The 27,037-nt window shown below is 36.0% G+C and overlaps 1 protein-coding gene and 1 long non-coding RNA gene across 3 annotated transcripts in view; one reads left to right on the top strand and one right to left on the bottom strand.

Moving 5' to 3' along the window:
* The first annotated feature begins 804 nt into the window (after positions 1-804).
* LOC106959513 (uncharacterized) lies at positions 805-23,978 on the top strand. The gene is made up of 3 exons (XR_001427373.1): positions 805-815; positions 5,309-5,315; positions 22,442-23,978. It is a non-coding gene; the product is annotated as an uncharacterized LOC106959513 (long non-coding RNA).
* Positions 15,444-27,037, bottom strand: part of LOC106959512 (polypeptide N-acetylgalactosaminyltransferase 10-like) — a 69,440-nt gene continuing 57,846 nt past the window's right edge. The window contains exons 6-14 of one of the 2 annotated variants that reach the window (XM_015052131.1): positions 26,511-26,694; positions 24,372-24,489; positions 21,788-21,895; positions 20,140-20,361; positions 18,410-18,526; positions 17,653-17,802; positions 17,244-17,477; positions 15,980-16,141; positions 15,444-15,828 (exon numbers count right to left, since the gene is read on the bottom strand). In XM_015052131.1, coding sequence (XP_014907617.1) covers positions 17,313-17,477; positions 17,653-17,802; positions 18,410-18,526; positions 20,140-20,361; positions 21,788-21,895; positions 24,372-24,489; positions 26,511-26,694 — 1,064 coding nt within the window. In that variant the 3' untranslated portion in view covers positions 15,444-15,828; positions 15,980-16,141; positions 17,244-17,312. The remainder of the gene's footprint in view (positions 15,829-15,979; positions 16,142-17,243; positions 17,478-17,652; positions 17,803-18,409; positions 18,527-20,139; positions 20,362-21,787; positions 21,896-24,371; positions 24,490-26,510; positions 26,695-27,037) is intronic. The other variant, XM_015052132.1, reaches the window with a different exon arrangement.

Genomic DNA, 27,037 nt, shown 5'->3' with positions numbered 1-27,037 from the left:
GGTGGAACATTAAGGGAAATGTGTAGAAATTAATGGCTTCAGATCTCCGCTGAGGCTAGGTTGGAAGTAAAATAAGGACAACATTCCTCCACAAAGATCTTAGAGACTGATAAAGTTAGAAAATGAATATTGAGCTTTATAGCTGCAACAGCTGGTTCGACTTCACTTTTAGCACATTCCTTCCACTGTAAACGTGACTTTTCTGACATAAACAGTGACAAAGTATGATTTGAAATACTGTTAATCTAATGTCATATTTTGTCTTTTTTAAGATGCCACCTGACACACACTCCTCAAGAGCATATATTTTAACAAGGAACATGAACAATGTGTAAAATGATCAAACTGTATTCCATTTAGTTTTTATTCATTTAATTTTCAAGCTGCATTAATAGAAATCTGACTTTTATCCAACTTTTTTGCCCAGGTTGCCAGGGTAACCACTGCACATTTGTATTAGCAGGTGACACCACATTGGGAGTGGGTGGTATAAAATAATAAAGGATGACCGACAGCTCTGCCTTGCACTTTATTGCATTGACTCTTAAATGTCACCGAAATAGAATTGCTCCCTTTTCCTTGTTCAAACATCTATTAAAATTAAATTAATCACAGATTTCATTTTAGGATCATTTTGAGAGCCGAAAAGGGGGAAGAAAATCAACACCAGCTGGGGATGTTTTCTTCCACTGTTATTTTCATTTGACATTTTCTTCTCTGCACTCAGAGACTTTTATAGTTTACTGGAAGGCTGTGTTTTCACTCAGCCGTGGTCTATTGTTTATGCACAATAATCATCAGTGTGGAAGGAGGGAGTGAGTTAGAATAGTTGAGTGGATGCTGTCAAAGCAATGAGGCACGTTTAAACTCAATAAAATTAAAATTATGAATGCACATATTTCCACTTTAAATAAAAATGTAAGTATATGCATGCTTTGTGTTATTCTGGTACATTATGTTTAAAAGAGTTTTGCTGTAAGACTTATGCAACCAGGGTTGCAGCTGAGCTACTGAATGTTTTAGTGTACGGGTAGACTGGAATAATTGAGCAGTAGTTTAAACATGTGTTACCCCACTGGTCTGTAGTCCTTGTACTTCAAATGAAAGTTGCTTCTTTCTTTTCTGCTAAAATCTTGTGAATGCTGTGGTAAAAAATAAATAAATATTAGCAAATTTTATTTTGGATTTCAAAGTGGTACCATTTGCAGTTTGCAAGGGCCTGGGTTCAAATCCTAACTGAAGTCCTAAAGACAAGGAGTAGCATGTTCTTCTCATGCGTGATCTGGTTATCTGACAAAATCCAAAAATACGCATGTTAGGTAAGTTCATCACTCCAAATAAAGTCTGTGTGCAAATCATCTGTGTGTTGCTGGAAAGAGACGTCAGGTCTATCAAAGGATGTCTTCCAAATAGGTGTTGTCCTTGCTGAAACAGCAACTAAAGCATTTTTTTTAAATTAAACCATGATCTTAAGACCTTCAACTATCTGAAAATGTTCCTCTCTGTCTATATTTCCAATGACAGCAGAGAAGAGAGAGATTAACCTAATCATATGTTTACAGATATTGTGTAGCTCTAGGGCAAACTCATGTTTGACCTTCATGAGTACAGCAGCGTTCCTTTGATAAGCCAACACATTTTGTCTATTTTTTTTTTTGGAAATCCCTCCTCATGACTGAGATGTCCTTGATGCCAAAATATCACGGATGAATAAATTGGATGCATTCGTTTAACAAATCATTAAATGTGGCTAATACAGATATTGTCTCTTTGATCACTAGATTCCAACACCAGTTCATTAAGATGAAACAGGTGCTGCACTGAGAGAATGGCTTCTACATGCCATTTATGAAAATAAAATGGTGTGTAAGAAAATGTCAGTAATTCAGAAAGATTTATAAGTTATGTTATGTCACACATTTTGTGGTGCCAATTAGCCCACAGAAAAAGACTATGACCAGAGATAACAAGTCTGATCTCTAACTCTTAAAGCATTTAATTACTCCTTATATTGTAAAAACATTGACATCCTCCTTCTGAAACTCAATTTAGAACATCACGAAACATAGCAATATTTTTAGTACTATTTGGACACTTTAGGTCCAAGTTAGAAATAAGCTAAAACATCCATGATTGGTTTCCACTGAGCAAAATCTCACTAAAGAGACAATGATTCCTTCTTAAAAACCAGAAATGTGGTCTACACGCAGTAAAAACACCAGCTGAGACCAATTTTGGTGTTTTTTCCTTGGGAAATTTAACTTTCATTTGTCATTGATTCTTTCTTTCCTGAAGTAATTATAATGATAATCTTCTTCATCTACTTTTCCTCTGTAGATTTCATAGAGGAAATTGTACCAACTTTTATTATAAACTCGTTGTCATAGTGATTTGTTGGTAGATTGTTTGAGGACACAAATGCAGAACAGTGGAAACATGGAGTGAATAATGAAAAAGGTTTAATGAAAGTGATGTACAAGAAACTTACAAAGAATCCAAGAACCAAGACAGAATACAAACAAAATCCAAAGGAGCCAAGATGGAATAAAAACCAGTGGGTCCTTTTTGGACCAGGTGAGGTAATCTTTTTGCAATATCTTTGTAATGAAACGTTTTCATCACTTTATATTCTAGGTATTCCTCAACAAATCGACCCAAGTGCACCAGGTGAGAGACATAGTTAATTTAAGAACATTTAATGAAAAAACAAATAAACAAACTTACAAAACTGAAAAAAATCCAGGGAAAAAAAAAAAAAAAAAGCAAAATAAAGACAAACTGGAGACACAGGAAGATCACAAGGAAACCAGGGAGAAACGAGAAAAATGACGAGACGAACCGGCAACTAGTGACGAACAATGAGGAGCTGAACCCTCTGATGCTCAAGTGGGTCCTTTTGGACCCGGTGAGGTCATCTTTTTGCAACATCTTTGTAATGAAAAGTTTTCATCACTTCATATTCCAGGTATCCCTCAAGAAACATGTTATTGATATCATGCAATTCAAATTTTTAATTTACCTTTAATACATTTTAAGAAATAGCATGTTTTATATCACTACCCCATTCTTACGTGAGTGGGTCCAAAATGACCCGCATTCATTTCTTATGGAATTTAATGGGAATCTTTGTTTCTTACCAACTGTGACTGTCAGGAAAACATTTTTTTGTGAACCAAACACACTGAGACCTAAGTGTCACCCCTGAATATTATTCAGACTATCCACTCACAGAAGACTGTATAGTCAGTCACTCACGCATCAGAGGGTTAAATGCTGGAGAGGTTGTGAGCTTGACAAAAGACCTGGGATGATCTATCGATCCATTTTCTTACACCATTGTCCCTAGTGGGGTCAGGAGAGGTGCTGGTGCCTATCTCTAGCAAGAGGCGGGGTACACGCTGGACAGGTCACCAGCAACACAGAGACAGACAGGACAAAACAACCATGCATGCCCACATCCATACCTAAGGATGAGTTTACAGAAATCAATTAACCTAACAGTCATGCTTTTGGACTTTGGGAGGAAGCCGGAGTACCCGGAGACAGGGGTGCATGTCTGAGTAGTCCATGAGGCATCTATTCTTTTATTATGTCTATGGCTCAACCTCTCATGGCTAGCTAAGCAAGGTTGGTGGAATCAATTAACTTTCTCACTCTTTGGTTACCTAGCAACTCATTCATTCTTTGGTTATCTAGCAAAAGCCTGTTTAGTCACTTGCACAGCAGCAGTTTCTGGTTTCACCTCCAGTCCTCATAATTGCTTAGAAATAAAAAAATAATAATAATTTATAAAAACATTGTGGTGTGAAAACTATGAATACAACAGTAAAGTTTTCCAAATATTTAAAACAGAAAAACTAATAAAAAAGGATTGATACAGACTGATATGAGACACTTATTTCATGATATTGTAATATTGTTCAGCCTTACCATAATTAGACTATTTTTGTGTTTAGAATCCATTTTAATTAGTTATTATTTAGGATTATTTTCTGTGATGTAATATTATACAATGAGCCAGAAGAAAGTTTTAAAAAGCCTGGAGAATACAGGAATTTAGTTTCAGAATTTAGTTTCAGGTTGGGTCAAGCATTTAGGATAAAAAAAAAGCATTAAATTTCTGTCGATTTGTCGAGTTGTGCTATTTTAAATAATTATGATAGCAATGCTATCGCTGACAGCGAACTAACCCATGCTATTTTATGAGCTTGAATCTCCTGGTAAATAATTTACTTAGCTTCTGTAAACTCAAATTCATGCTGGTGTTGTACATTAATGTTGAGTCACTGTAGGACGCTGGATTCATGTCCAATATAGGCCAACTATTTGGACCGATGTACAGAAACCCCATGTCTGTGTCTGTTCGTGGGCAGACACAAAGCATGTGGGGGGGATAGTAACAGCTCACTGTTAGCTTTTTTATTTTTATTTTTTTAGCATGAAAGTCCCACTGAATAAACATTATATTTTCTGTGGCACTGAGCTAGCTGCTAACAACATTAGCACTCTGAGGTCAACCAGACTTGGGCATAAAAATAATATATCTTACCTTATGAATGCTTGTCTTTCTAAGTAACTGTCCAATAAAATATCAGAAAATACAATTTAAGCGATGCGATCGTTACCTGTTAGAAACTAAACTCTGGCATTGTTAGTTTCCGCAACTCCTGTTATTAGCTGTAGATTGTTGATCCACTTTTCTCCTCTTTTTTCAGTAAGTTTTTTTTTTAAAGAACTCCCTTGTGTAACACAAAAATAATGCTAAACTTTCTCTCTATTAGAACAGTTGGAACAACCGTACAGGACACAGACTTTAGACATTTTCATCCTGGATCAACAGAAATAAATGGGCTGAATTTATTTCCGGCCCTCCATGAGCAATCATCACAAATGGTCTCAATTTGTTCTAAAAATGCTTAAAAAAGTGAAAAATGAAAATATTTCAAACATGAAATAATTATTGTGTGAAATCAAACACAGCAGAAAGTATACTAAACATTATTTTGAATCAAAATTACAAAAGTAGCATAAACACACAATGATTCAAACACGGGTACAAAAAACCCACTCATGGAAGACTGTATAGTCAATAAGTCATGCATCAGAAAGTTAAGATAAAGTTAACAAAAAGAAAACAGGAACAAGACAGATCTAACCAAACTAAGAAAGTAACCCAATGAAATTAAACTACAAAACAACCAAACAACCTGGGATTCTAACAGTCATTTAGTATAAATGCGGTTACCAACATCACAGGACCCCATGAGTATTGTCAAGTGTCACACAAAAGTGATGCCAGAGTGCAGAGAGGAAGGGTCCCGTTCCATTCCTGGTTTGGTTAATGTTGCGCTAATGAAGAGAACCAATTTCCACCAAGTTAAAATTCATTGGCAAGAAGCTTAAGTGCATCTGACGGATACATTTTCATAAGCCTGGTCAGGCTTAGGGGCAGCACTTGAGGCGTTTCTGTGCTTGTAATAACTGAATTAAAATTTTATTAGAAGCAGCTAATTTCAAGTGAAGGAAATTACTCTGACAAGTCAAATGGTTTGTGAGGCACTGAACAGAAGCGAAGCAGGCACATTAGAGAGGCTTTTCACTCTTTGGTCTGTTCCGTGTGACACATTCACATGTTTCTGGAGGGCAACCTTGTGTTTCTGTGTGATTTGAAAAATCAATCACTACTAAAAATTATAAGTGCAAAATAAGGACTGAATGCATTAACATGTTTCTCAATAAATATATTTCTAATGGGGCTATGAAACTGAAACCAGAAGTCAGTAAGAATCCTAGTAACCGACACATACAAAGGAATCAATGTTTATAACACTATTTGTTATAAAGTGGAACAACAAGGGGGGAAAGTAGTAAACACATGAAGAAAAGAAGCTGCACAAAATCATAGAAAGCCTAGAAATGAACTGAAATCAGTTCCAATTGATGGCCTGTAAAAAGCTTTTTCATTACCAAGAAGAACGGCATGATGGGTAAAAGCAAAGAGCTGTCTCAAGGCCTTGGGAAACTTATTGTTGCCAAATATACTGAGAGCATTGACTACACAAGTATTGTTAATCTTTTGAATGTTCCAGAGTATTGTTGGGACAATAATCCAGAAGAAAAGAAAAAGAAAAAAATCAAGGACCAAGAGCTTTAGAAAAACCTGAAATTAGTAAGTAAAATAGTACATTTTACTTGCAGAGCACTGTTCACAGAAAATAGTACTTTAAAAACATAGCATTAAATGAAAACATATTAAAATAACAAAATGTAAAGAAAAGGATAAGTAAGGCATATAGGCATATACACACTTCCATATACACTCACTGCAAAAGACTCCACTACTGAAAAAATGAAAAGTTATCTTAAAATTTGCTCCAGAACAATTAGGACAGCCAGTGAAATACTGTGAATATATAATATGTTTGATTAAAAAACTAAATTATTAAACGTGATTACACATTTTGTTTTGAAGACTGGCCCAGTAAATCATTTCCCAAAAATATGCCAACATTTAAGCCATCAGTGATCTAAAGACTAAACTGAGACGGCTTTGCAAGTAAGGGGATACAGCAGAAAATATAAAGAAAGAAGAAAAGTTTCTCCATTATATATATATATATATATATATATATATATATATATACCAAAAATTAGTTACCAACCACAGCAAGTTTTAGATAAATTTCAGCAAGCATATTCAATACACTGTTCTCTTTGTGATCTCACATTGGTTTACATAATTTATGGACATTTGTTTTAATCTTGTGCTTTACTGTAGTTGTTACTGATATCTTGTATAGATTTTATGTTAAAATTACACATGTTAACACATTTTCATTACAAACATATTTACTAACAAATATATATTCTGACTGTTCATGTCTCGTTGGCCGGAAAAGCAGCAGTTGGATGTGGTGGAGAATAATGAGGTTCATCATCCAGAGACAAATCCCATTGAATCTGCAAAAAAGACACAATAAGTGGCACGACCCTGAAGAAACCTTCCCCGAAATGCATTACTGTGAAAGAAAGTTGAGTTATAAAAGATAAAAATTTATATATATAAATATTTTTATATATTTTTTTTTTTTTTTTTTTTTTTTTTTTTACAGTAAACAGGGTCCAGGTAAAAAGAATGACTTTTGCTTTATGAATCTTCAGAGTTTAGAAATAAACCAACAGTTCTGAGTTTAAAATGTTTTTCCAATTTTTTGTTGGATTATCAGACAGCATCATGTCTTTTAACACAGGAGACAAGTTCAAACTCTTCAAGAACGAAAGGTGGCTATTTATTTAATAAAGCAAATTAAAATTGATAAAAATAACTTACTAATTTTATTTGTTTTGGCCTGGGAGGTATTTTTTGCCACTGCACTATATAGCTTAGTGATTCTACAGGGGATTTTTGTATCTACAGAGGGAGACATGGTTTAAAGCAAAATGAATTGATGTAATTTTGCTTTTAGTGCCCTGCCCAATTCTTCATGTAGTCAACCATAGAGCAAAAGAAAATAAAGAGAATCAATCTGTTCTGCAGTCTGCTGTGCATTTTGATGATCCGTAACTCTGAGACTGTTTGAAACTGAGTGTGCAAAGAACAAATAATCCAACTCTGGACTGTTCTTTGTTTTCTTGTTTAAGATTTAAAGTTGTAATAGGTAACTTTTACGAGTTACCTATTACTTGTAAAAGTAATAGACAACTATTACTTTTACAAATAATAGTATAAAATTATAAAAAAAAAAAAAAAATTACATATTTGTTAAAACTGTCATGGCAGTATAATAAGAGGCAGATAGTATATGAAAATAGTGAAGGTCTTCTGCCTCCTTCCTGTGGTCCTACTGCCATCTGCAGAAATATGCCTCTCCAGCTCAGAAACCACCAATCAGAGCCAAGAGTCAAATATGACTGCTGATGATGGCGGGTAAGGAAGACTAGGTTATTTCTCTGCCAATTATGTACCTGTAGTAAACCGTCAGTTTTGAGCTTGTAGGGGAAAAGTGTGAGCGTACATAAGCTTGATTGACAACATCTGCTCTCTGACTGGAAAACCAGTGTTCTGACTATCTGATGATCCTTCCCACCTTGCACAGAATAGTGGCTCATGAAAATCGAACAGGGCTGTTTTCCTAATAAATTAACACACCCAGGAAGTTTAGACCAATGACACAATAGATCCACATTGAAACGGGCATGAAAAATTCCCCACAGGCGTTGTGACAAGAAGGGACGGAACAAACTGTTGAGAACAAAATGATATGATTTTCGTTACGCAGCCGTGACAACAAAAACTGATTTTGTCATTTCGGCCTGTACTCCAAATTCACCATTGATATCTCTATCTTCCATCATGGTAGACATGGAGCTGAGCCTTTTCCCAGTCAGCAAAAGACGATAAGTATGATTGGATAAACTGTAGTAAACCTCCAAATATTTCTGCAAGTGTAGAAAACTGCATTTTAATCTAAGATCTGACAGCAACAGATGGAGTTTCCTTTCCATCAGGTCCTCTCCAGGTGGATGAGAAACTTTCTTCCTCCAAAGTGGGACCAAACCTTCTGGTCCACACCTAAAATAAGGACAACACCCTCGTCTGTCCCTGAATTTCAGACGGTTTTACTCCGGATTTTCCAAACCAGACAATCCAAGATCAACCTCAAGAAGTTACAATTTCTTCAGAAGGCACATACAAATTAAAATTTTACTCACAATCACCTCTTTTCCAGTGAAATGGAGAGTATTAGAAAACAGTATAAAATTTGATACTTTAGCAGAAAGGCAAGGCAGTTTTGAGTGTAAATGGATATGGAGAGAGCAAATTACAGCACTTGATCATAGGACCTGTTTAAGAGCAAGGGAATGTCATGAAGCGTGGATATATAACAGGGCGAAGTGGAAGGTTTTTTTTTTCAGTTTTCGTCATTCTTTCAGAGAAACCCCTCGAGCTTTCAGGTAAATGATTCAAATTTGAGAGTGAGAACACTGCATGCCATGAGATGAGACTTTAAACAAGATGGAATTAAATTAAAATGATACGCCATCTCTGGAGTACGGGAAGAAAAAGTGTTTTCTTTTGAACGATCTGGCTTTCAATTCCTTTTTTTTTATTTTAGAAACAGTCAAAAGCATTTGTCTCAGCTCCAACCTGCCTGCGTGAATATTTTAAAGTGGCTGTTTTTTTTTTTTTTTCTTCTGAGTAAAACTCAGCATAGTTTTACTCAAAACTATGCTGAGATAATTCAAAGCTTCGACTCAAAAGTTTGTGCTACATTTTCATTGCAGTTTACATTTTTGAAATTCATATGTGGCCCTGTTTTTTAACAGAAAAATATCATGATGCCATTTAAATTGGCATGTTTGTTGGATTTCTAAGACAGGATTAAGTGAGCAAAATGTTCTTTGAATTACAGAGTATCAATGTCCAACAATGAATCTGTGTTTCTGTTTGAGGTTATCAGTATTTTCAGACCATATTGATAAATAAATTGTTGTTTTTATCTCCAGCTTCACATCAGCATGTCATTGAACTTCTTTACTGGGGCTTTTGATTCTTGCACTTCTGTCATGTAAATACTATAGTCTTGCAAATAGCATATATATGTATATATTTATTTTATTTTATTTTATTTTTTTTAATTGAGGAACATTGTCAGCAATAAACATTGTTTATTTGTGGTGAAATGCTAATGTCAATGATTGAGTTTTTGGAACAAAATTGATCACAAGTTGTAAAATTTAATTGATCAAGATTTAGTTTTCAGTTGTGCCACATGTTACCATCTTTTCTGCATTCTTTACTACATAATAAGACAAAATAAGCAAATTTCAAATAGAGAGGAATAAATTTGTGTTTAAATCCAGGTTTCACACAAACATGGATCCTAAATACAGAACACGCTAATCGTTCTTTGCCAACATTTCTTCACACAGCCAAATTGATGATACACATCCTTTTAATGTTTTAATATTTTCTCTTTGTATGTTGTGCCATTCTGTAGATGAATTGAAAATAGGAAACAGCTTTGATTCTGCATTACTCATCAGATATTTGCTGTCTGGAACACTTCCTTCGGTGGTGGGAAATATTGATTGTTATGTTGCCAATCTGTTTTCTCATTAGAAATATACCACATACATACATTTGTGGGGAGCCCTTCTCCATGGGTGTTTCAACCAGCTTTACAGTTCCTGCTCTCTCATGGCTCGCCCACGTTCCGATGTTCCTGCCCATATTTACGCCCAGATAATGAGGAACACACTGTCTATGGAGACACACTCAAGTAAAGTTGGGTGTCTATTAATGGAGAGAAGGATTTTGTCTTCTTGACTGATCACACAAATTCTGGACAGGTTTTGTCCACAGAGTAAAACATAGCAAAGCAAGTCATTGTGATAAATATAACTCAGTACAAACTGTTCTTAACTTATCCATCTAAATAGCATTTTTATTTAATCCATTTTATTTATTTTCTGGCTTAAATTGTGGACAAAACCAAAATGAATTTTGAACTCAGACTTGGGTCAAAACTCAGGTCAAGTCATCTACATTGAAATGGACACATAAAGCAGTTCCTATCCGTTTTCAAAATCTTTGAATCTACATTTAGGCAACTTGAGGAACTCTTGTTTAAGAAAAAGGAGGAGCAAAACACAAAATCTTATGACTGTTAAATTTTTCAATTACTTCAGACTATTGTCAAAAACCACAAACAGCTGAGAAAAAGACACATATCAGCTACTTTCCAGAGTAAGCCGAGGCAGTCACTGTTGGCAGTCTGCTCTTGGATTAGATTTAATGGAAACGTTCTAGTCATGATCATTTTTGTCTGCAACATTTACAGCAGAAGAGGGAAGACTGTTTTTTCACTTTCACTTCACTAGGTGTGTAAACTTTTAAATAAAGACATATTTTATAATTTAACTTGATTAAAAAGTGTGGTATATCATCTGCCAGATACTTTAGGAAATGCTCTGATAATTTCCTTTTAAAGACATGAGTGACTATGGGGATTTGACCCGAAAATGTCCACCAGCTCCCGGATGACCTGAGCCTGGCACTGCATCATGCAGCAGCCATGATCTTCCATTTGTATGAGACCAGGGAGCCATTTATAGCAGAAGCCCTTTGAGGATGTAGGCAAGGTGTAATTATTCAGGAGCGAGTTAAGAAGGTCTTCCACATTTCTTCTGGCTCCCTGGACTCAGTAAATCAAAGTCTGGACATTAGTCACACTGAAAAGAAAAAAAAAAAAAGCTTTTTGGTAAAGGGAATTGAAAGTAGCGCTCAGACTCTTTTGGTTGTACCTCTAACATGAAGCTAATACTTCCATTAGCCTGGTATAAAAAAAAAATAAAAAGATAACATTCTTTTCAACTTGACTTATTCTTTCCTGTGAACAAATTTGCACATAAAAAAGGCACGAGTTGACACTAGAGAAAGAAAATGTCAATGCTCTTTGGTGGTTTCAGAATTCAATTAGTGCTTTCTTTTTCACCTTTTGCCTCCAGCTTTCAACTTTTCATTTCATACTTTCTGATATTCACACATCATGACAAAGAGATGAGCACAGTTTGCTGGATGATACATTAATGGATTCAAATGGAGAGGTGGATGTAGTAGACAATGCAGTTAAATGACAACTGACATCCCTTTTCTATTACTAATATACTGATAAAGCAAAATACTGACATAATGACATATGTCCAGAGTTAGTAATTAGTCTACTTTTCATTTCAAATGCTGGGTATGACAAAGTTAGGGGGCAGGGTAACATTTTTATATTATTCAAACAGTAATTCAAGTAAGTTAATGTAAATTTTAATGCAAAACTGCATGTAGTTAAAATTTTGCTGCCCCATTACATTAATCCAAGAGAATTAAAAGAAATGCAATGACCAAAAAGACACAAGCTGCCATTAATGTGGTTTCTGTTTTTAAAACATCTATATGTGTTTGACTGAAAATAATACAAGAATAAAGTCAGTATTACCAAAATCATTTCCAATTACTAAATTCTTCCATAATGAGTGCAACTTTCTTGTTTTTCTTTAGAACTTTCTTACTATTCATATATCCTTTGTATTGTAACAGTAACTTGGCAGGCTGGTCTATAACTCAGACATTTTCCAGAGTCAAATAGTTTACCTTCAAAAAAGGTAAAAGAAGGTAAAAGTATGAGAATCAGTGGGCAGAGGCTGTCGAAAAGGACAAAAGGATAAAACATACTAAAGGCAAAAGACTAGAGGAAAAGCTGCACTGCTTGCTGCTAGAGACAAAGACGAACTATGAACACAGTGAGTCAGTACACAGGAGGTGGAGGTGATTTTAGGCAGGTGTGTTCAATCAGACTGGCTGGGGACAGGCGGGCGGCAGAGGTGGGGCATATCAAGGTTCACTAGTAAAAATGATTTGATAGAACTGCCCTTGGTCAAAGTTTTTGGAATCCTTCCACAACCTTCCAGCATTACTTTCCTGAAAGAATATGTTCCCAATAAAGCAGTGTGTTTAAGATGCTGCAGCTGGTAACTTCACTGAATAAAAAATTCAGAAGCTCAAGGATCCTAACATAAAGGCCTAAAGTTATTTATTATGAATTTTTTATGTTAAATTTCTTCAGTATTAGCCTGAGATTATGAGGAAAATTAGGACTGAACATGTTTACAATCTTTGGTCCTAAAGTGAGATTTTAAAGTCTGTGTCACAAAGACAAATGAAAGAATTAATCACGATAGGTAAATCTGAGCCTGATAAGTTCAATTCTGATGATTAATATTTTTTGAAGGACAGTTTTGTATCATACTCATTTTGTTTATGGTTTTGGTTGTGTGTGGTCTTTATTTTCGTTTTATTTATTGTTTTTGGTTGTTGTCATTTATTTTGAATATTTAAAATGTCTTCCAGTTCCAGTGAGGAGTGTTCTTTGCAAAATGAAAGTTTCTTGTCCGTTGAGAAGGTGAACTCGCATCATTTTGCCATTATCAATATATAACTTGAAAATAGTCTCAAGACAACAATATCATCCTTTCTGAACATCCACTCATGGTCCACAGTTCAATTTATTTATTTATTTATTTATTTTACGTTTTCATGAACATGCAATATTTAAATGAAGCAAAGTAGTCTGATTTTTATTCAAAATATATATTTTTAAACAGTATAGATCCCCAAAGATCCCATATATGTTATTTGTTAAAACAAATGATTTCAATTGATGGAATCAATCAAATAAATAGTTTAAACTTCCTCCCTCTGCATCCATGAAGCCTCTTTTTCAGCTTTTCTGAGATTTGAGGTCACTGTTCAGGTTTTAGTTGAGCTTCCGATGCTAATTAGCTGCTCACATTGATACGCATCATAAAAGTAGTCTGACGCTAAGAAAGTAAGAGCAAAACTCCTTCCAACTACAGGCATCACAAACATGTCCAAACATGTAGCACTTCAGCTATGAATTATGGACATCAGTCTACAAAAAGAACAAACCACAGCTAATGTAGCAGAGCTACTCCACCGTGAGCAGCTCAGTTCTAAAGTCTGAGTGAACAGCGACAGTTATTGGACGAACACTGTGGACGTGACATGGGGTTCCAGAGAAATAAAATCATTTTATTAGCGTGTTTAACCTTAGATGTGACTAAGTTTGAACAAATTATTTGTCTTCCATGTTCTGTTTGCTCTTGTTGGAATTAGTCAATAAGTTCTACTGCGTTTGCCACTCAGGGCGATGACTCACTCTATGTCAATAAGAAAAGAAAATTGGCAAATGAACTTTGGACCAAGAATCTGCCTTTCCTCCCCGGAACATGTTAGCTGGCTGTGGAGATGCTGAGGAGATATGATGACTTTTTTTTACCTCTATTTTATCAGTTTACTGGACGTTTACTGGAATTTAAGGGATTATACTTTCTCAAATAGAATCAGGTTGATTTGGATACATTTGTTTTTCATGTGAATAAAAGCAATATTTTCTGTTTGTATCTTTGATTTCTGTTGAGCATTCAAATTGTAGGGATTTTTTTTATTTATTTCAAACATGATAGAAGTATAAAATCACACATGAACAAGGAATGCAAAAGACATTTGTACCACAATAAACTTAACATGCTTGAAAATTTGATTAAAACAAAACAAAAAAAATGAAATCTGTGCATGACTCTCCAGTTGCAGTTTGCTGCTAATTTTGTCATTTAATGATTCTTGATAATATTTTTTATGTTTTTACTGCTTCTTACACTTTCCATTTGTTGTATCTGGTATAATATTGCATCTTTGTATGAATGTTTATCTATTTCATGCCATATATTTATTTTTTCTAAGGTCAGCCATGATATGATGCTCCAGAGCAAGAATCTTGGCAGTGCTTCTGCCTTCAAGCCCACATCCTCATCTCACTAACCCGTTGGCTTGAACAATGAGCTTATTCTGAAATCCACGGGCTTCCTCCCTGTGTGGGAAAATTCAGCTGTTTGCCTTTATGACTCCTGTAAAGTCCAGGAGATTTTTTTTTTTTTGAGTGTTTTTCTATCTTAATCTACCTCTTCTAACGGCAACATCCTGTGAAATTAACAACACAAAGTACAGCAATATTTTGCTCCTCACTAAATTCACGTTTTGTACATTTTTGTAATTCCATTTGAGTTTCTGAACTCAGAAACAGTTTAAGAACTAAGACAAATCATCCAGCCATTTTCTGGTAAAGTTAAGGTTCTTTATGGAAGTTAGTGCTTGCCTGAAAAACAAACCGAATCAAAAACCTCCCAATTATGAAGTCACAATCAGCAGGCATAGCCCACTCCAGCATGTTTGGTCAGCTGGTTTAACCACTGTACGTACAATGGCTGCTGAAAAAAGACAAGTGTTTTGTTGACTTATCATCCAGAAACCACTTTCTGAATTCTTCTCGGTTGTGCTGGAGGCTCTTCTTCTCCTGCTTCTGGATATGACTCAGTGTCAAAGATGTTTGTTGTACAATCAGTTTGCCACCATTTTCACATACATAAAGTCTGACATTGAGTTGGGGGATTTTTGTGCAAACAAAGTAAACAAACTAACAGTGCTATGAACTGAACCACCATAAAGTCCTTGACAGTAACAATTCCTGATATGGCTCATTCCTTTTGAAGCGTGTATTGTTATATGTTACTTGTGTTTCAATATAAGTTGTCAACCTGCCTGATTTTTTTCCTTGCCTGTTCTTTTCTGTCTTTATCTTTATTTTTGTCTTATACTTCAAACTGCTTTAAACTTTGCTCTCCAGTCTGTTGCGTTTCAGGGCCAACTAAGCTTTTATTACACTGAAATGACTTTAAACCCTTTCTGAAATGTTGCAACTTGTATTTGTATCTTCTTCTTCTTTATCTCACTAAGGATTTGATGTTAAAGCCCACAGCACATAATTTGCAGGCAGTGAAGAATAACAAAACAAACACAGAGAGCAGCAAAGTCAACTTCTGTGATTAGGTTTCTTTATTACATATTAGAAAAAAAAACAACATTTTTGCTGTAAAGATGAATATAAACAAGATGTTGCTCCTTTAAAAAAAAAAAGGATACTCTGATTCACTGGGCAGGAATGAATCAATTTTTCAGTTTCTGCTTTCACAAGCTGTTTAGCACCTTAAATGACAAACATGCCAGCAATAGAAAAATACAAGACCGAGGAATGCAAAAGAACAAATCACCCCTCAAATCCACCAGTGTGTGCAGACAGATGCACCCTGTCAATGAAAGGAGCGCGCCTCTCAGCAAATATTTGCCGTCTTTGAAAGTCTCTGAAAGCTTTTCAGGTTTCCCGCAGGTCAAACAGATCTCACTGCGGTCCTCCCACCCTGGAGAAGGACAGAATACAATTCAGATATTTTTTTATTTTTTCTATTGAATCAATTTTTATCTTTATTTCTTGGCAAGTGAATTTCAGTGGGCAGAAGATAGACTGAGTGAGGAGTAGCTGGTGTTCAGGGAAGCGTGTCTCTCTTTTACCTCCTTCCACATCACAAGCTTGAGCTGCATGATTGGATTCTGGGTGTCGAGGCGTTTGGTCTGAACAACGCTTCAGCTGTCAGCCGGGGCGCTGGATCTCTGCTGTACCACGGGAAATGATCGGGAAGCAGCAAACTTCTGTCTTGGAACTTCCAGTCTTATCTTGAAAACAGACAAGGAACAAAGATAGATTTTTTTCTATATCTCTCATATTGAAACAAACTTTCAAAAATGTCCTATTTACCAAATTAAAAATACATTAAGAATTGATTCTCCAAGTATTTATGTTAATCTTACAATATGTGCATAAAACACTAATTATCTAAGGGAGAACAGGTTCTGAAACTGGAGAAACAATTAAGAATAAAATGTTGCTGTAAATGTAGGAAAAAAAAACTTATTTTCTCTAATTTTCTCTTTCTTGTTTATTTTTTACCTGATGGCCTGGAGTGATATAAATATAAAATAATAATAGCCAATACTTAAATTAATTCAGTAGATTTAACCAATTTAAATCATTGTGGTTTAAAATGATTACACCTTAGTTATACATTTTGTTTATCCACTATATTTATTTCCATTTTTATTTAAGTGGTGTAAATTTATTGGTATTTATTTAAAGTCTTATTGGACTATGGGACTTTTGTCCCTCTATGTCTGCTGGTGGTGCTGTGTGTGAACAGCCTGGTCTCACTGTTACAAACAGTTATCTGCTTTCTGCCACTTCTAATTTCCTATTTCAGACCATTGTGTGTTTAATCGCAGCCAAATTACTATTGATGAACGATATATCAGCATTAACATCAGTTTGTTGATTTAACTGTCATTTGTTTACATATCCGTATCGCTCCAGTGAGTGAAATTGAGCCTATAATAATTGATGGAGGTTTTTGTTTGTGACAGTGATTGTGGATGTTTAGCTGAAGCAGAATTTTAAGGGGTTGTTTTTTACAGTGTGAAAAGGGTAGAGAAATATATGTAATATAGATGAATATTGGTTGCGCCCATAAGAGCAAAATAAAAATCCGATATCAATATCACTTATACTGATATCTGATATTAAATATTGCTCTTTTAATTATGATTCGAGACACTTGATGCCACAAAGATGCTTTAATTGGCCAAGTTTATGCACGGGGCAGGAATCCTCTAAACAGACAGAGATTTGAATATATCAAGTTTCATACAAATTGTATAGATTTTATAACTTCTGGATACATAGTTTTTTTGTTTTGTTTTTTTTGTTTGTTTTTTTGACACTCACTTGAACAAAGGCGATCACAGTTTCATGATCTTTTCCTTGGAAGATGCCTTGTCTTGCTGCCCCCTGACCTCAGTCGGTGCCCCGGTTGAAGTGCTCCAGCACGGTGGCGTTGGTTCGCTCAAACAGCCACTGCTGGCTCAGAGAGGTGGGGTCACACGTGTTCATGAACACTCGGCGCTCACTGGTACTGCTGTCGATGCAGCTGTTACTAACGGGATGGTAGAGACTCTTATCCTGGAGAACAGGAAACAACCACAGATCTTAAAATACTTTGTTCCTTCTTCTCAAACTACAGCCAGTAGGAATGCATGCTTAAGCAGTTAAATTTAGCATCAAAGCCGATACTCAAATATCTGGATTCAATTTTAGTTCTTTATAGAAAATCAAGAGCAGTTTTGGAGTTCTGTACCTTTCTGTAGCGCCAAAGCTGATTCCCCTTCATGCCATGACAGTCGTACAGAGTAACAGGGCTGTTGTGTGAGACGGCATCAAAGCAGACCTTCCTCGTGTGATTGGGTTCACCCACTCGGATGTCTTCCCTCCAACCAAACGTCAACACCTGTGCAAAACAAAAACACTGAAGCCGTTGAGCATTTACTCACTGAATAAGTGAGTAAATGCTTATTCTGTGATAATAAGTATTTGCTTATTATCACTGAATAATAAGTGATAATACAAACAACTTTGCAAACAACTTTTTCCTTAAGTTGTTTGTAGGAAAAAAAATGTCTAAATTTGACCACCAACATAAAGTTCATTGGATTTATAAATAGCAACGCATATCGACAGCATCAGTTCAAGCAATAAGCCCCAAAACTTTTCACACACACAGCCGACATCAGCTGTACCTTGTCTGTGGGTGATGCTCCAAATTTTGCTGGACACTAAATGACCCCTGTACTTAATGTGATAAACAATGATCTTGTTATACTGAAACCATTTTCAAGTAATATCTTGATAATGGTGAAATAATGCAAGCTAGTCCTCTAAAAGACCAAGAAACTTACATTTTATTAATTATATTAAGTGACACTGACATGTCACTTAAAGATTATTTCTTGGATTTGCATAAGCAGACAGTTTTAAGTGATTCAACTTTAAATTTAAAAGCTAACAACACACATTATATCCAAGATGATGTAAATGTTTGGTTAATGGACAGCTACCTGTCCGTGGCTCCAGCTGATCTCCCCTCGACTTTTCACACAGGTCTCCAGCCGGATGGGACTCCCAGACACAAAGTGTTTGATCTCCATACACATCCCACTTCCCACATTTCTTATCTAAACACAAACAAATAGACAAATATAGAATATGATTTGCACTAAATGACAGTATTTTTACTGACTTGTCTGACTTTTCTAGAAATACATAAAATGTGGAATAAGCCCTCCTTCTGCTGTTTTGAAGTTTAGTTTTAATTCATTTCACATGTGAGGGGTCTGGGCTTTCCTTTGGATCCTGGCTGTGCAGCTCAGAGTCCCTGATGGGAGCCACAGCTTGTGGGTGAGAGGTCAGGAATTCATGTTATTGCAAACAAATGTCATCACTATATCGCCCGTGTAATTAAAAGCTTGAATTTGACTAACACTCAATCTAAACAGCAGTAGGTGTTTCTTCTGGAGCAGTTAAAGCTGTGGCTGCCTTATTATGCAGGAAAATGATTGAAGAAGGAGATTAAATACAGAACATGGTCAGCAGCGATCCCCCTCCAGGCTTTGGGGTTTGCACTACATTTCTGAGCTTCTGGGGTTCAATGGATAACTTTTATCACAATGACTTATGTTGGGTAGTTAGCTATGTAGATGTTTAAATATCAGGTTTGCTTTGTGAATATTTTAAAGAACCCTTTATAAACCACTGTTTGAAGGAAATTAAAAACAGAAATCATATTTCTCCCTCTAGTGCTTCCCTTCATTGGCTTTTGGTTAAATCCAGAAAAGAAGTTCAAATTCTTCTTCACATTCATAAAGTGTTTGATAATAATCAAACCCCTTCAGCATGCTGTGTAATGATGTGCTGTTGTGTGCATCTGATGTTAGCCTGTTTGTGATCGTAAAGATTTCAGATGGGAATAAATTGTCCTAATTTTAAAGGGGCAGTAGTATGTAAAATTCACTTTTTGATTTGTAATGTTATAATCTTATTCCTTCATCAGACCTGGAGTGTTGCCCTGATTCATTCATGTATGTTTGAGAATGTATTCAATCTCCATGGCAACAATTCAGGTGTGCAAAAAGCCTGGTTGGCCCTAGGTCCGCCTCCAAGGATGGAGCTCCTCTTCTGTGTTTCAGTTTCCAAACTTCTGAGCTTCAGCCCCACAGATCAGCCCTCCCCCGTTACCCCACCACTCAACTCCTTCAGACTAGCCAGCAAGAATTAGTAAACACCTGATGGAACTGCACATCTGTTTAGCTACATCTCAGTGCAACACTGGCAAAAATCTTGTTAAAGGGTTAATAAGAGGAGGGACGCTGTGATGACTTCCTGAAGGTGGAGTTTCAGAAAGAGCAGGAGTTTTTAAAGAAACAGAGACCCAATTTCAAGGCGTTAAATTACCACGTAAAATTTCATTTAAGTCATATTTGATAGATATAATAAATGAAGGCAAAGTAGTTACTTGATTTTTCTATGAAATGTCATTATGTGTTTGGAAAATACATACCACTGCCCGTTTAATCATCAAGCTACACTTCCCTTTAAAAGTTGCTCTTCTGGTTTTCCTTAATTCATCTTTCTTGAAATTTGAAGCATAATTAAAGTTGATGTGAAATATAAATAATTCCATAAATGTTAGTACAATTATTAACTTAATGCCTTTTTCATGGCATTGAGTCATTATGGACTCTCAATATGGATGCAGTGATGCAACTTTAAAAGACATTTTTGCCTTTACCTCCCCCCATGCAGCGGCGGGGGGCTCCACCGGTGGGTAATGTCTTGGCAGGTCCCAGGCCACCTCGCTCATGAACCACCTGAAGTTTTTGCAGCCTAGTCGGCTCCGCAGCTCCTTCTGTGCCGTCATGTCTCCGGCCGACAGGTGGCGGTACTCGGGCCGATGCTGGTAGACGTACTCGGCGTACTCGTCCATCCACACCTCCGCCACCCGTTTGAGATTCTGCAATCCATCGAATCACTCCGTGTTAACACTATATTAAAGTCATATCATCATACAAACGCAACAATTCATTGATTTTTTAAAAATTCTACCAGCATGTTTTGCTTTATTGAATCTTATGATACTGAAAGCAGTCAGCATTGAACCAAAGTGAGCCTTTAAAAAGGAGAAAATCACTTAAAGCTGTGAGAAACAACAAGACAAGGCCAAAGCTTTCTGCATTACAAATAGTGACCTCACAATTTCATGTTAAAAAGGCCGACTGCTAACGCCGTTGGTTGGAATAAAACAACAGAGCTGAACCTTCAGCTGCATTCCAGCCTGAGAGGCGAAGGGCATACATAATGAATGGTGCTCGGCTGAATATCAGATGATTTAGCTCTTTAGGAGAATTATCCATTCTGTGGTGGTGCTTTAAAAACAAAGGAACTGAAGCACATTCTTCATCGCTGCACCTGCGTAGGCCCAGAGAGAAGATCTCACAAATGAAAGACCACCAAGAGAGAGAGAGAGAGAGAGAGAAAGAGAGAGAGAGAAGAATGCAAACCGCATTGCATTCTTTATCTAACTCCTCTGCAACCGATCACACTTTCCACCGTCTTTTTCCTGTTGCAGAGTATTTACAGTCTGTTTTAAATCTGTTTGCTTAATTGAAGGCAAAAGCACAAAAGTTTGTCCAGTTTGGTTCATGGATTCATTTATCTCTGTGGAGAAACTCAGATGTTGTTTGAGTATTTATGTAAAATCAATTTTTTTTTATGTGATGCTTTAGGACCTAGAACACAAAAACTCTCAGGTAATATTCACATTTCCAAGCTCAACAGATACATATGCTGATTTGTAGCTGTATTGTAAACATAAATTGTGTAAAAACAGCTTTTGAACTTGGTTTTATTTTTGCTGTGGATGAATCTTATTTCCTATATTCCAACAGACTAACATTTTACTTATGTTTCATGAACCAAATTCAAGTAATAATTGAAGGGAAATGGATTAGGAGCACAGGTTATGTATTTAAAGAAACCCTGCATTAATAAAATATGCACAGGCTTAATTTAACAAGAAAGTGGACATTTGATGATGCAATAAAAATAATTTTAAATCTTATTTCCGTTACATGTTTGTTCTTTTTTCTTTGAAAAGTTTTGATCTGCTGAAACAAATTTTGACTCACATTAAAGAAAAAATAATGGAAGATTATTATGAGAACAACATTAAAATATATCCTGTATAATCTATATCTTCACCTTCCTAAAATGATGTTTTTTTTTTTTTTTTTTTTTTTCCAAAAATAAATCGTTTTACCTAAATCATTACATTTTTTGCGGTTTCTAGCATCTTATCTCCCCACTTAGTACAGTTAATCTCTGCCCTCAGACCTAATATCTATAAAATGAACATTTTATTAGAAAATGTGCTGCACTACCTTTGCCAAGCTGATCCCGCCGGGAATCTTATAGGGAACATATTTCCGGTAGATGTGCCCCACCCTGGAGCAAGGGATGTCCTCCATCCGGCCACCACACATCCACACCTACAAAAACACACACATGGGTGTGTCGACTGAAAAAAGCTAAAATAAGGTGTGAAATTGATGTTAAGGTTTTATCTGACTGGCTTGAAAATCTCTGCTGATGAGACGCAACTTCAAGGCAACAAAAGAAGACAGGTAGTTTACAAAACACAAGCAAAAGCTGCAGAATCTGTTAGGAGTAAAATTCCTGAAATATCTTTCAAATTCTTCAACAAAGGTTTAAATTCCTTTTAAATCACAATAATGCAAAAACAATTCTCCCTTTTAGAAATGTGTTCTTGGTTTGTTTTTTGTGACTCATTATGTGACATAGCAGACACTGAAGTACGCTTTCTGACTTTAATCCTCCTTCAACGTAAAGAAAAGAGTCATTCTTCTCCCACTTGGCTCCTGATGCTGAAAATAAACCAGGAGAAACAAAAAGGACGAGAAAGAAAAGACGACTTAACCAAACCAGGCAAACTGGAAAAAGGGGCTTTGTCTTTCACAACAAAAGCAAAATGGAAGAAAGAGAAGCTGGAGGGCAAAGAGAACATGGAGAGTCAGAAGGAAGGACGGAAGGAAGGAGACAGACAATGAAACAGAGTATTGTGGATTATATTCCATACTTTTCAACCCTTTTCCAGATGGAGTAGAAACCCTGAACTCTGAGGAGGTTTGCACTGCAATACAAATAAAAAAGATCTTGAATTTTGAGCTTTTACATAATTGCTGAGGTCATCTGGTTGTTAAATTGAGCTTTTAGAAGCTTTTCTTCTCATTCACTAAATAAACACATTTTTGGATCTTTAATGTTAGTTTAATAAATCGTGTCTGAAGAGTGTGTGTAGGTGTGTATGCGTGTGTGTGTGTGTGTGTGTGTGTGTGTGTGTGAGATGCGTGAATTGTGAAAATGTCTTATCCCTCTACTATGCATGCAAGTCTGTAATATGTTCAGACATTAGCTCGCTGTGTGAGCTGGAGACATTCAGCGCTCTGACACCAGTGTTTCCAGTATGGAACTCCAGATTAACCAACTAAACGATTGTGTTCCACACACAAGCTGGGCCTGGTTTGTCGGTGGGAGCAGCAGTTTGCTTGTAGGGATTAGTATGAGAGCCTGTTAATCTCCTCACCTCAGGAGACTGGCTGTCTGTGGCGTATCAGCTAATGGGGATCTTAATAAAGACGAAACCAAATTGAATATCTGAGCACATAAAGTAGACCTAGGAGGCACAGCAAGGCATGTGCTGATAGAATAATTTCTTACCATGATAATCCTGGCTGAAATAATAACCTTGGTGTGGGATATTATCTCACTAATTACTTAAATAAGATGAAAAGCTTCAGATGAGAGTTAAAAACATCAGAGCCTTTCTGGCTGTGCCTGTCGCTGGGTCAGGAGGAGGTTTGTCATTCATTTCACACTCAAAGCTACAAATAGAAGGAATTTTCACTTCTTACAGAGCGCTTAGCTCCAAGGCAGACTTATTTGGATTATATGTGTGTAATACAGATATTTCCCATCTAATTTTAACTGATAATCAATGCCAGTACAGACATTTAATTATGAAACCACTGCTTGAGCAATGTGTCATTTCAATTTTTATGCTATTTCACCAAAATTAAGAGACATTTAAGGGTGTGTGTGTGGGAGGGGGTGGGGGAAAGGGGGCAATTATATTTAAAACACAAGTTCATAGTTTTGCTTATTCAACATTTTTAGGGAAAATTGTGACCATCATCTGATTTTAACAGTTGAATAAGTCCTTGTAATCGGTCGCAGCAAGGAAAAAGATTAACTTTATCTATATCCTCTTGGTGAATAATAAAAAAATGGCAGACAATCACTAACAGTCAGTTTGACAATAAGTCAAATGAGTGGCTTCCAAACCGTTCAGCTTATGACCCAAACAGACTGAAAGTGATTTGATCTTTCTACCTTAATGCTTACTCAGAACTTTTTGTACGGCGTAAAAACACAAAATACCACAAAGTATTTTCTGTCTAGTTTATGGTGGAAACATCTTAGTACAGTTGAAATAAGACAAACCTAACTCACAATAACTTTTCAGCAGGATATACTTGGTCAATACTTTTATAATATTGATGAAAAAGTATTTGTTCCACAGAGAGATTATTTCACTTTCATCATGGGAAAAATGTATTTTATATGTGGAATATTCTGTTACTCCAGCTAGTACTTTTTTAAGCATTAATATTAAGGAATTATTTATTTAAAACAAGGTACTATCTTGCTGAAAAGTTATTTGTAAGCTAGTTTTGTCTTATATCAAATGTGCTAGGATATTTGCAGTAGAAACTACACAAAAATATTAGTCTCAGTTTTGTGTGTTTGCTTATTTTAGTTGACCTAAAACCAGAAAGATTTTGTCTGATTTATCTGGTGGGAAAACAGCTTACTCTAGAGATTTTTGTTTTGTTTTCAAACATATGTAAATATCTGTTTTCAGTTGAACACATTTATCCTTTTCACCTTGAAGGAGATCTCATATTGTTCTCCTCCCCAGATCTCCAGCCCGGTGTCGTATCCTCCCAGTTCCCAGAACCACTTCCTGTCCACAGCAAACAGTCCACCTGCCATCACTGGAGACCTGGAAGATGAAGTAAAGCAGGAACAGTTACACATTGCTTTGACGACAGGAGGTGCTACTGGACTATGAAAGGTATATTTTCTGAGTCTTGGATAAGAACTGGAGCATATGAGCCTGTTGAGTTTATACTGTACATCATTTTAGGTTGTGTGCATTTTAAATACAGATCTTATTTCCTAGCAGAAACACCCTTTTTGGTTGAATGAAAACAACATTACTAAATCTGCAAAGTTTAAAACTAATTTGAGGCTTAACTGTATTGACCTACTTGCTATATGAAGTATGTGTTAAGTAATAGATCCTTGTTTTGCTTCCAGGAAAACAAGAATCCAATAACTAAATATTCCTTAAGCATCTTCTCAATATCAACAAGATGGTTGTTCAAGCAATTAGAGAATATTTGGTGCCCAAACTAGGCTTTAATAAGTTGTAACTAAGTTAACTATAAATTACTACACTACTTGGAGAGTCTCCTTTATTTGCTTTGCTTAAACCTGTAGACGGTTCTAAGAAGATTGTGCATTTATAGTGACACTACTTCCTAGCACATAACGATGTACGGAGAGCACCACTCAGAGAGCTATAGACTCTCTGAGCTGCGGAGTGGAGGGTTGTTAGCGGCTGCTGAACCTGACTGTTGCTGCTGCACACCTGAGGCAAAGAATTAGGGCAGCAAGTGAAGCAACAAACACTTGTTTGTGTCAGCCTTCGATGAAATCTCCTTCTGGCAAACGCATTACTTAAACAAGCTGATCTGTCTTGTCTACCCATCAACAACTGTATTATCCAGTGCAAGAAATACACTAAGCTGCGCATAAATGTGCTCAACGTTGCTATAGCTACTGGGCTTTGATTAAATAGAAGATCGGAGGCAGCATCCCTAAAGGTGGTCTTTTCTTGCCAAATTTGTCCCTGAGGAGGATCAATTAAGCAGATTTTGTACAGTCAGCCAAGAGAAAACCTCTGGGGCTTTCTTCACACCACAGGACCACTAAGCAGAAAAGATCCCCACTGTGAAAAACCGACAGGTCTTTGCAGTTTTTACAAGACATGAACACAATCAAAGCAACACAGCAGATACTGAAGATATTCATGGGAGTCTTTTGAACACCAGAGTCAGTACAATGTTATATTTTTAACTTCTTGTTTTAGTAAGAAGAGCAAAGGAGATAAAAACCTTTAATCCACAATACAAATAGTCATAGCATGATAACTTCTGGCTGATGACATATTATTCTTGTATAGGCAGCAAGAACTTTACCAGGTTTTAGATAGGATGTTTATACTATGAACATGCAGCCCAAACAATATTTATCAAACACTAAATTACTATTAAAAATGATGAAGGAAAATGCAAAAACTTGTGTGAAAAGAATCTGAATAAACCACAAAACTCAACGGTTTTTGAAAATATTTTTTAGCAGTAATACATCTTAATTGTTTTCTGTATATCTTTTCTTAAATTATAGTTGAGCAATTTTTACTCTTCTTTCCAAGATTGCTTCATTGTTTCCATGTACCGCTGTGTATTTAGTAATTTTGTCTTTTTATTATATTCTGATATTCAAAACATTAAAGTTTAAACTGTAATTTATTTTTGTAATGTCCACAGTGAAGCACTGCTCTCAATCTAAGCAGATGAGGCAAAGTTCATTGTTTCATTCTGCATTTGCTCTTTTTAAGTTAATTTTCATTAAGTCATCAGGATCATTTCTTGTTTTCACCTTTCAAAAACATTTCCTTCTGTAAAAATATACGCTATATTAAAAAAAAAAAAAAAAAAAAAAAAATTTACATTGTTTCATTTGCATCCCTTTTCTAAATTCAACTTCAAAATGTCCAACAAAACTGTAGAGAGAAATCTACCAAACTAAGTATTTTTAGTATAAGGCATTATACTAACCCAAGGGTTAGTACAATGCCCGGTTGAACCCTAACCTTAACCCTAACCCTATATTATAACAGTGGAGTCATGTTTATGGTACAACGCCACCACATTTCTGGAGATTGCTGCTACTCACTCAAACGGCTCAGTGGGATCATCCCTCTTCATCTCTGGAGGAATGGGGATCCGTTTGTAGTACATTTCCCAATCAAAGGCCCCCCGCATGGCGTCCCCCGCCTGTGTGTCGTACCCAAAATGGTCGTGGTCGATGACATCTATCATGGGACACACAATGGTCTTCCGGTTCTGGGCAATCCGGTCTAAAAAGCACAGAGGGACACATTTCATTGTGTCTAAAAAATTACAGCAGGGGAATATTCTGAATAATATGCAAATATGTTTTCAAGTCATTTGACAGATAATTGAAGGGACTGGATTATTTCCTTTTTTTTTCAAAAAGGACATTCAGAGTGTTTTCTGTGAGGTTTACTTTCTCCCATCTTAGCTGAGTAAGAAGTCAACTATGATGTTTTATCTTTCAGTTAATGCACTTTGGTTTCAACTAGTTACATTTACTTACTCACCTACATGAAGTATAAATATGTTTAAAAAGTAACTTTTTGGGAAAAAATACTTGAAGGCAGTGTTGTGGTACTCGAAGTT

Source organism: Poecilia latipinna, unplaced genomic scaffold (assembly GCF_001443285.1).
Source record: "Poecilia latipinna isolate Pla-1442-1.1 unplaced genomic scaffold, P_latipinna-1.0 Scaffold1089, whole genome shotgun sequence".
NCBI lineage: Eukaryota > Metazoa > Chordata > Actinopteri > Cyprinodontiformes > Poeciliidae > Poecilia > Poecilia latipinna.
The sequence above is the reverse complement of the archived record's forward strand: the minus strand, read 5'-3'. Positions and strand labels throughout refer to the sequence as shown.